This window comes from Callionymus lyra, chromosome 2 (genome assembly GCF_982586985.1).
Source record: "Callionymus lyra chromosome 2, fCalLyr1.hap1.1, whole genome shotgun sequence".
NCBI lineage: Eukaryota > Metazoa > Chordata > Actinopteri > Syngnathiformes > Callionymidae > Callionymus > Callionymus lyra.
This window is the reverse complement of record NC_141819.1, coordinates 6,921,339-6,932,740: the sequence shown is the minus strand read 5'-3', so window position 1 is coordinate 6,932,740 and position 11,402 is coordinate 6,921,339. Positions and strand designations below refer to the sequence as shown.

Genomic DNA, 11,402 nt, shown 5'->3' with positions numbered 1-11,402 from the left:
GATGTGTGACTCTATTGTATCATCAGTGTGTGTGTGATGTGATGTGTGACTCTATTGTATCATCAGTGCGTGTGTGATGTGTGACTCTATTGTATCATCAGTGCGTGTGTGATGTGATGTGTGACTCTATTGTATCATCAGTGTGTGTGTGATGTGATGTGTGACTCTATTGTATCATCAGTGCGTGTGTGATGTGATGTGTGACTCTATTGTATCATCAGTGCGTGTGTGATGTGATGTGTGACTCTATTGTATCATCAGTGTGTGTGTGATGTGATGTGTGACTCTATTGTATCATCAGTGCGTGTGTGATGTGATGTGTGACTCTATTGTATCATCAGTGCGTGTGTGATGTGATGTGTGACTATTGTATCATCAGTGTGTGTGTTGTGAGACTCTATTGTGTCATATGTGTGTGTGTGTTGTTGTGATGTGTGACTCTATTGTATCATCAGTGTGTGTGTGTGTGTGTGTGTTGTTGTGATGTGTGACTATTGTATCATCAGTGCGTGTGTGATGTGATGTGTGACTATTGTATCATCAGTGTGTGTGTTGTTGTGATGTGTGACTCTATTGTATCATCAGTGTGTGTGTTTTTGTGATGTGTGACTCTATTGTATCATCAGTGTGTGTTTGTACAAAACTTGCTTTTCATTGAAATATTGACATTAGAAAATGATCTTAAGCTCCGCCCACTGAAAACACTTTCTGGAGATGAAATCTTGTTGACCATAACCACACCCACTCTGCTGTGATTGGTCAAACATGGAGGTGTGTCACAAGCGTCATCAAGCCCGTAAGTCTCCACCTCCAAGGGACTCGTTGTATAAACAAAGGGCGTGATTACAGCTGGCTGGAGGAGTGAAGCCATTATTACGTCATAATGGACTCTCGTAACCTCTCGTTCGTCCAGATTTCAGAGCAACTTTATAAAGTAATGAGTTGAAAACATGGTCGGATCCAATCCTCAGTTTAACTTTAAAATAAATAGCATCTGTTTTCATCAGATATAAAAAAAAAAAAACAGGTCGTTTTCAAAAGCAGACTATAGTCGATCAACTGAGTGGACCTTCATTCTTCAATTTGTGTTTTTATTTTCGTGTAACACTCGAACCTGTTCTCGTGCAGCTGGAGGGCTGGAGCTGAACAGAAGGCAGTCACCTGCCACACACACTCACTCACGCACACGCACACACACAGTCACTCACACACACTCACGCACACACGCACACGCAGATACACACACGCGCACACGCATACACACACAGGCGCTCACGAACGCATCGTGCAGCTTCACGAGGAAACAGAAAACAGCCGCTGGACTCGGATCTGCAGTTTTTACCGGGAGAACCGAGCAGACACCGGACCGGGGGACTGAGCCGGGACCTGCAGGACGAGCCTGGTTCTGACCAGGCGCAGCGGGGTCCGGAGGTGGACCGGGTCTGGTACCGAGACGGTTCCTGCGGGCGGCGAGTGAACAGGAACGTGACGAGAATCCGTGAACGATCCGACAGCTGGACCGGAGCAGGTGAGGTTCTGCTGCTCGGTGGGTCGGATCGGAACCGCCCGACAAAGACGCCGGACCGTTGCGGGCTGGATGAGCCGCAGCGTGCGCGTGCGTGCGTGTGGGAGTAATGACTGCAGTCCTTCACGCTCCATCACCTGGTGATGACACGTGACTCCCGTTACCTGTGCATAGCTATAAACGTGAGTGTAGGTGTGCGCCGGCGCGTGCACGTCTACACGCAGGTGCGCTCACACGTGTGCGTGCGTGTGCTCAAACATCTGGAGTGCCGCTGCGCTCTGATTGGCTGAATCCTAATTGGCATGAGGCAGATCTGGATCTCGCGCAGGATGATGGAGCTGAGGAGGACTAGAGGAGGGGGGGGGGGGGTCATGATGAAGATCATGATGATGAAGATGATGATGATGATGAAGATCATGATGATAAAAAGCATGTTTGATAAGGAACAGTTAGAAGCATCATGTTGAGCTGGAGTTTTAACTGCTATGATGAAGATGGTGATGATGATGATGAGTGTGTTTGTACAGTGGGACCAACATGATGAAGATGATGATGATGATGAAGATGTGTGTGTTTGTACAGTGGGACCAACATGATGATGATGATGATGATGTGTGTGTGTTTGTACAGTGGGACCAACATGATGAAGATGAAGATGATGATGATGAAGATGATGTGTGTGTTTGTACAGTGGGACCAACATGATGATGATGATGATGATGCTGATGAAGATGATGTGTGTGTTTATACAGTGGGACCAACATGATGATGATGATGTGTGTGTTTGTACAGTGGGACCAACATGATGATGATGATGATGATGATGATGAAGATGATGTGTGTGTTTATACAGTGGGACCAACATGATGAAGATGATGATGATGTGTGTGTTTGTACAGTGGGACCAACATGATGAAGATGAAGATGCTGATGATGATGATGATGTGTGTGTTTGTACAGTGGGACCAACATGATGATGATGATGATGATGAGTGTGTTTGTACAGTGGGACCAACATGATGAAGATGATGATGATGATGATGATGTGTGTGTTTGTACAGTGGGACCAACATGATGAAGATGAAGATGATGATGATGATGTGTGTGTTTGTACAGTGGGACCAACATGATGATGATGATGATGATGATGATGAAGATGATGTGTGTGTTTATACAGTGGGACCAACATGATGAAGATGATGATGATGATGATGAAGATGTGTGTGTTTGTACAGTGGGACCAACATGATGAAGATGATGATGATGATGATGAAGATGTGTGTGTTTGTACAGTGGGACCAACATGATGATGATGATGATGATGAAGATGTGTGTGTTTGTACAGTGGGACCAACATGATGAAGATGATGATGATGATGATGATGAGTGTGTTTGTACAGTGGGACCAACATGATGAAGATGATGATGATGATGATGAAGATAATGTGTTTGTTTATACAGTGGGACCAACATGATGATGATGATGTGTGTGTTTGTACAGTGGGACCAACATGATGAAGATGATGATGATGATGATGATGTGTGTGTTTGTACAGTGGGACCAACATGATGATGATGATGATGATGATGATGAAGATGATGTGTGTGTTTATACAGTGGGACCAACATGATGAAGATGATGATGATGTGTGTGTTTGTACAGTGGGACCAACATGATGAAGATGAAGATGCTGATGATGATGATGATGTGTGTGTTTGTACAGTGGGACCAACATGATGATGATGATGATGATGAGTGTGTTTGTACAGTGGGACCAACATGATGAAGATGATGATGATGATGATGATGTGTGTGTTTGTACAGTGGGACCAACATGATGAAGATGAAGATGATGATGATGATGATGATGATGTGTGTGTTTGTACAGTGGGACCAACATGATGATGATGATGATGATGATGATGAAGATGATGTGTGTGTTTATACAGTGGGACCAACATGATGAAGATGATGATGATGTGTGTGTTTGTACAGTGGGACCAACATGATGAAGATGAAGATGATGATGATGAGTGTGTTTGTACAGTGGGACCAACATGATGATGATGATGATGATGATGATGTGTGTGTTTGTACAGTGGGACCAACATGATGAAGATGATGATGATGATGATGATGATGTGTGTGTTTGTACAGTGGGACCAACATGATGAAGATGATGATGATGATGATGATGTGTGTGTTTGTACAGTGGGACCAACATGATGAAGATGAAGATGATGATGTGTGTGTTTGTACAGTGGGACCAACATGATGAAGATGATGATGATGATGATGATGATGTGTGTGTTTGTACAGTGGGACCAACATGTTGATGATGATGATGATGATGAGTGTGTTTGTACAGTGGGACCAACATGATGAAGATGATGATGATGATGATGATGTGTGTGTTTGCACAGTGGGACCAACATGATGAAGATGAAGATGCTGATGATGATGATGATGTGTGTGTTTGTACAGTGGGACCAACATGATGATGATGATGATGATGAGTGTGTTTGTACAGTGGGACCAACATGATGAAGATGATGATGATCATGATGATGTGTGTGTTTGTACAGTGGGACCAACATGATGAAGATGATGATGATGATGAGTGTGTTTGTACAGTGGGACCAACATGATGATGATGATGATGATGTGTGTGTTTGTACAGTGGGACCAACATGATGATGATGATGATGATGTGTGTGTTTGTACAGTGGGACCAACATGATGATGATGTGTGTGTTTGTACAGTGGGACCAACATGATGATGATGATGATGATGTGTGTGTTTGTACAGTGGGACCAACATGATGATGATGTGTGTGTTTGTACAGTGGGACCAACATGATGATGATGATGATGATGTGTGTGTTTGTACAGTGGGACCAACATGATGATGATGTGTGTGTTTGTACAGTGGGACCAACATGATGATGATGATGATGATGAGTGTGTTTGTACAGTGGGACCAACATGATGAAGATGATGATGATGATGTGTGTGTTTGTACAGTGGGACCAACATGATGAAGATGATGATGATGATGAGTGTGTTTGTACAGTGGGACCAACATGATGAAGATGATGATGATGATGAGTGTGTTTGTACAGTGGGACCAACATGATGAAGATGATGATGATGATGTGTGTGTTCGTACAGTGGGACCAACATGATGATGATGATGATGATGATGATGAGTGTGTTTGTACAGTGGGACCAACATGATGATGATGATGAAGATGATGTGTGTGTTTGTACAGTGGGACCAACATGATGATGATGATGATGATGATGAGTGTGTTTGTACAGTGGGACCAACATGATGATGATGATGAAGATGATGTGTGTGTTTGTACAGTGGGACCAACATGATGATGATGATGATGAAGATGATGTGTGTGTTTGTACAGTGGGACCAACATGATGATGATGATGATGATGATTAGTGTGTTTGTACAGTGGGACCAACATGATGAAGATGATGATGATGATGAAGATGATGTGTGTGTTTGTACAGTGGGACCAACATGATGATGATGATGATGATGATGAGTGTGTTTGTACAGTGGGACCAACATGATGATGATGATGATGATGATGTGTGTGTTTGTACAGTGGGACCAACATGATGATGATGATGATGATGATGAGTGTGTTTGTACAGTGGGACCAACATGATGATGATGATGATGATGATGTGTGTGTTTGTACAGTGGGACCAACATGATGATGATGATGATGATGATGTGTGTGTTTGTACAGTGGGACCAACATGATGATGATGATGATGATGATGATGATGATGAGTGTGTTTGTACAGTGGGACCAACATGATGAAGATGATGATGATGATGAGTGTGTGTTTGTACAGTGGGACCAACATGATGATGATGAAGATGATGATGATGATGATGAGTGTGTTTGTACAGTGGGACCAACATGATGATGATGAGTCCGGCAGACAAGACGAAGAAGAAGCCATCCAAGGACAGTCTCACTCTGTTGCCATGTTTCTACTTTGTGGAGGTAACAGCTCATCACACACACACACACACACACACACACACACACACACACACACACACACACACACACACACACACACACACACACACACACACACACACACTACAGTTGTTAAGTTAGGGTCACGTATCATCTGACACTTTTCCTCCGATAATGCGATCCATCCTTCCAGCCAAACTAGTCTAAACCTCTGCGTCCTGGAGTATGACGTCGGCTCATGTGAAGAGATTAGTCCAGAAGTCTGCTGTGAAGTCGACTCTAAACTGTCTTCAAAGAACCCGACTGATCTCGTTACAGTCGGCTGATCCTCAAAAGAGAAATAAACCCTCTTCCTCTGAAGTTGTTGGTGCAAAGTTGACCTTCTTGTGGGGGCTGCATGTGACCCCCCTTCTTTCTTCCAGCTGCCCATCGTGGCCTCCTCTATGGTGTCGCTCTACTTCCTGGAGCTGACGGACGTTGTGCAGCCGGCGCAGGTCGGCTTCCGCTGCCACGACCGCGACCTCAGCATGCCGTACGTGGACGGCGGGGACGAGCTGATCCCGCTGCTGATGCTGCTGAGCCTTGCCTTCGCCGGACCGGCTGCTTCGGTAACTGTCTCCGGTTGTCTCCGACGGCTGTGAATGGAGCGCACCTTGTTGGGGGCGAGGGTTGTAATCCCATCTGATTTAGATCATGCTGGTGGAAGGCCTGATCTACTGCCTACAGTCCCGACTGAAGCTCCGCCGTCCTGAAGGTAGCATCAACGCTGGCGGCTGCAACTTTAACTCCTTCCTGAGGAGGACGGTTCGCTTTGTCGGTGAGACTTTCTCCGTGTCCACGTGCGTGTCCTACACATCAACGCTGCCGTGTCCGTCCAGGTGTGCACGTCTTTGGTCTTTGTGCCACGGCTCTGGTGACCGACATCATCCAGCTGTCCACGGGCTACCACGCACCATTCTTCCTCACCGTCTGTAAACCCAACTACACTCAGCTGGGGGTGTCCTGTGACAAAAACCCTTACATCACCAAAGACATCTGTGCCGGGCATGACCAACACGCCATAATGGCCGCCAGGTGAGCAGACCACTGAAGGCTAAAGATAGTCGCATATAGCGACTGTTACTCATCTAGCGCAACATAGATCGCTGGGCACAGCAGCGCCGCAACCATTTTAATCTTGCAATGTATGCTACTAATAAAATGTCTCCTGCCCATAAAAATATTGAGAGGGAAGCAGCTACCATCTACCGAGAATACTTCTCTGACGGATGCCATAGCTATCTAAGGACCACCTTAGACCACAAACTGTCAAACAATTCTTGTCCCCACCCCATGGTCTCCACCTAAGTTTAGTTGTGATAAACAAGTTTCTTTATCAAATTTAGTTTATGTTGGTGTTTCTAGAGTTCAATGGCTCCCCGTTCTAATACCCAAACTCTCATCTGTACGGTACCCCAGATGTTCTTCTGCAGAATCCCGGTTCTATAGTCCGGTGACCATAGGGTTTGGTAGAAAATCAGGGAGACTATGTCAGATTTCAGTACCAAACAATAATTGTTGATTCCAAATAAGCAATTATTGGTTTTCCATGCATGGACTGTCCCTACTGCCTCGGAATCTCAATGGTTATTTTGAAGATAACGCTCTCTTTTTTTTAATTAAGCTCCAGAAACTGAGGTTAACTCTTTGTCCTTCTTTGTTGCAGAAAAACTTTTCCTTCTCAACACGCGACTCTGTCTGCCTTTGCTGCGGTGTACGTTTCAGTAAGTTGACCTTTCAACCCATCTCTGGACAGCTACAAGAAAAACCAAAGCTAGCCAAGACTGACTGATCCTTTAGCTCATCACTAAGGCAACTTCCTAGATCCTGTCAACCCACCTAAAACCATAAAAGGTTTTGTTTTTGCATGAGAAAGAAGCATCTGTTTGACAATTTCCATCCTTTCCTCTGCAGATGTATTTCAACTCCACCATTTCCGATAGCACCAAGCTGCTCAAGCCTGTGCTGGTGTTTGCGTTTGCTATCGCAGCCGTCCTGACAGGTCTGACTCAGATAACGCAGCACCGGAGCCACCCCATGGACGTCTATGTGGGCTTTCTCATCGGAGCATTCATCGCCGCTTACCTGGTGAGTTCTGAGCATCATTTCTAATCCCTCACCCAAAATGTCCATCTGCTGCTGGTGCACTAAACACACTCACTGTGTTGTCATAGAGATATCTTTTTGTTGCTGTTGCCATGACGACAGTGAAGCGTGACATTTCTGCCTCTCTTTTTTCAAGGCCTCATTGGCAATAAAGAGATTCTCCGAAACCCATAATATAAGTTATTAATCATAAACACCAGACTCAGTTTCTTCTTGAAGGTGTTGCAGGTTCAACTTACTAAACCTGTCAACAGTCCTTTTAGCTGCTTACATTTCCATTGTTACTTCCAGACAATAACTAAAGTTCTGTTCTTCTTTAGGCTTTTCATGCAGTTGCCAATTTCAAGTCCTCTGAGGATGTCACACCACCACCCGCACCCTCCGCCCCAAAGGAGGATCCACTCCGGGCACTGACGGAGCGTGGACACGATTCTGTTTACAATAAGGGTCCGGCCTCTGCCTCTGAAAGCAATGATGAAATATCATCGGCTCCAGCACCGATGGACAGACTTGAGGGTTTAGGGCCTTTGCAGAGGGAAAAGACCTCCATGGGGAGCCTGAAGAGGGCCAGTGTGGATGTGGAACTGCTAGCTCCACGCAGCCCAATGGGGAAGGAGACCATGCTGACCTTTAGTAACACACTACCTCGGGCCTCGATGAATGTCAACGGGGGGCTTGGTGAAGGCTCAGGTGATCCAGTCCAGCCTGTGCAACCCGTTCAGCCGGTACAACCAGTCCAAAGGCGTCTGAAGGCCGTTCAAGTTCCAATGGACCCTATGAGGTCCCAGCAGTTGATGTCAGAGTGGAAACAGAAGTCAATGGAGATGAGGGGGCAAAGCCCACGAGAGGATATCGACCGAGAGGCGAGTGAGGAGGGCTCAGAGAGGAGCTCAGTCACCACTGATGATGGGGGATCACAGGCCCCCATTTACCAGCCTTCTGTTCATTCAAGTAGAGGGGCTACCAGCCGAAACCCCACTCCTCCACCAGGGACGAAACCTGTGGCCGTAGCAACTCCTAGAGCCCCTCAAATCCATGAGGCAGGACCCCCTCCAGTCTCGCCAAAAAGTGCAGTAACGCGTGCTAAGTGGCTGGCTATACGGGAAAAGGCAACTGGGGATTCGTCTTCTCATGGTGCCAATACCCAGCCAAGACTTATGCAAGTCATTGCCATGTCCAAGCAGCAAGGCCTCCTGCCATCTCAATCCTCAGGAGATAAGTCCTCAGAATCCACCTCTACTGGTTCTGGAACATCGTCTAGTGCTGACTCCCCTCACTACCGCCAAACATCTGAGCCACAGAGGGAAGGATCAATTGTTACCGTGGATGCCCACGCTCCCCACCATCCTGTTGTCCAAGTACCTGCCCCACCTCAGGCCCCACCTCTTGCGGGAAATGGTAATCCATGGGAGTGGGCAGGTGCGTCCAATGGAGGCGACCAGCGCGATACCTACGACCTCAACAGCCATCACAGAGGAGACTCGGCAGCCCACGGAAGCAGCTTCCGTCCGGGGCGCTCCGCGTCACCTCGCTTCATCGCTGAGGCCGAGCGAGTTCAATCCTCCATCCACGCTCAGATGGAGATCTCCGCCGAAGCACAGCGAAGGGAAATGGCCATGAGACGCAAGACGGCGTTAGTCCTATTGGATCGAGAGATTCGCAATCATAACGAACAGGAGAACTATTATAAAAGTCTTCAAGGACGGCGATACAAGGATTAGTCTCTTTTTTTTTTTTTAAACAAAAGCCTTATTTAAAACTAAAGCACAGCAGTGAGGTCCAGACGCTTGGAAGGGTTCCACCCAGGAAGCTCCAGCCATACGCTTTTTGAGGCTGTCCTGCTCAGTCTCAATCATGTTGAGCGACACTCGTGGTAAGAGCAGGTTGATTGTATATATTTATCACCATACATACTGTAATTACCTCAGATGCTCATCCGCACAGCGATCATGACGTGTAAAAATGAGTACGCAGCTGTCCAACCAGATCGATGAAGTCCCGGGTAGGGACGCCAGTTGGTTGCTTCTCTTATCAGGCACAAAAACCATCCTCAGAATGCTAACTGCTCCTGCAATGGTGAATCATGCCAACTTCCTTGCTAGCTTACGTCGAAATTCTCCCACGTTACTCTTAGCTGCCGCTTAATTAAGATGCTATCTTTGCTAAAGCTAAACAGCTCTTTCGGTTTTTCCTGAATGAACTCTCTTTATGAACCATGAACCCAACTAGCTCCTGACAAACGTCATCATATGAAACTCGGACAATAAAACTTCGATTAGAAACAAAAAACATGGGCGATTCGAATTCTCGGCTCCGACCAATGTATTCGAAAGTCGCAAAGAGCGACAAATTCGAAAAACGTAAAAATTCAGAGTTAAAATTGTGAAGCAAGAGAACAACAAACCTTTCCTTGGACGAAACTGGAAAAGACATTTGGAAGATCAGGAATCTCCGTCTTTGGAAAGGGACTGCCACGGTGATCCCCCTACAGGTACCCGGCTGAAACTACACCGACTGTATAATACAAAGTGTGTCGTCCGCCTTTCTGTTGTGATGGCTCGGTTGCTATGGTGATAAGCATGTGTGTTCGTGCGTCTCCGACGGAGATGTGTTGAGTTTTCTTTCGTAAAGGTGCGAATCGTGTGCATTAATTCCAGAAGGCCTGACGTTGAGATCAAATCTAAGAAACCACGGACGTGATTTCCTCATCGGTACCGGTGAGCTTCACCGCGCGTGGTTGGTTGGACGGTCAAGGGTTTGTTTATAGTAACTGAAAGGTGTTGGTCGGACGAGTGCAGGAGTTTTAGTTTGGACTTCCACAAGAGGAGACGTCGATTTGTGCAGAACCAGAACGGCTCCTTAATCAGCAACTTACAGACGACTCCAGTGACCGAATTGTTGGAGGCTAATTTGAGCATTAGCTTCCGTGTTCTTCCCCACGTCACAACCCGCCGCCCCATCGCTAAACCTGAAAACCAGGGGGTGCATTACAATGTTAATGAATTTAGTTCTGTAAGCTAAGACGACGAGCTAATATCTATCGCCGCTGTTGGCACGATCAGGAAAGTTCAGGAAAGTTCAGCCGAAATTCAAACTTCACTCATTTTCTACTCAGCTTCATGTCGACTAATGTCGGGATTATTTTCAGAGTAATCTGTTCTTTTATGAGAGTTATAGCCAAAAATGTTTGTTCATTTTAATGTAGCGACTGGAGCTCAGTTGTCTTCGTCTTCATCTTCATTGAAAAAGACACTTAAGAACAACACAATACCTCCATATACTGCTCGTCTGTAACGGTGTAGCATGTTAGCCTTTTAGCTTCTGCTTCAAACGATCTTAAAATACAGACTTATTACTTTTTCATGTCGAAGCTTCAATCCAAGATGGACGTTACAGTCGAGCAGTATGGAGGTATTTGGATGTTTTTAAGTATCTTTTTGGAAGAAGATGAAGACAACTGAGCTCCAGTCGCTACATTAAAATGAACAAACATTTTTGTTTTTAAGTGTAAATATCGTGTAAATATCGCAAGCGTTTCCAGAGTACATAAAGCCTACTGTATAAACTGGAAGCGATCGCGATATTTACCTGGAGTACTTCTGGTTTATAGACCTTGTGTTCTTTAAATAACTGCCACAACCGAGCATAAAATATAGATTAATTTAAGTTTTTCATGAACAATTCTTCTCATGTCGAGGCTTCAATCCAAGATGG

The 11,402-nt window shown here is 45.6% G+C and overlaps 1 protein-coding gene across 1 annotated transcript; it reads left to right on the top strand.

Annotated features, from left to right (window-relative positions):
• The first annotated feature begins 1,178 nt into the window (after nucleotides 1–1,178).
• plppr3b (phospholipid phosphatase related 3b) lies at nucleotides 1,179–10,679 on the top strand. The gene is made up of 8 exons (XM_087783336.1): nucleotides 1,179–1,528; nucleotides 5,468–5,564; nucleotides 5,966–6,151; nucleotides 6,234–6,360; nucleotides 6,422–6,617; nucleotides 7,249–7,306; nucleotides 7,497–7,670; nucleotides 8,009–10,679. Exons 2-8 carry the CDS (start codon nucleotides 5,478–5,480, stop codon nucleotides 9,407–9,409), a joined length of 2,229 nt encoding a protein of 742 aa, XP_087639462.1. The 5' UTR covers nucleotides 1,179–1,528; nucleotides 5,468–5,477; the 3' UTR covers nucleotides 9,410–10,679.
• The last annotated feature ends 723 nt before the right edge of the window (nucleotides 10,680–11,402 follow it).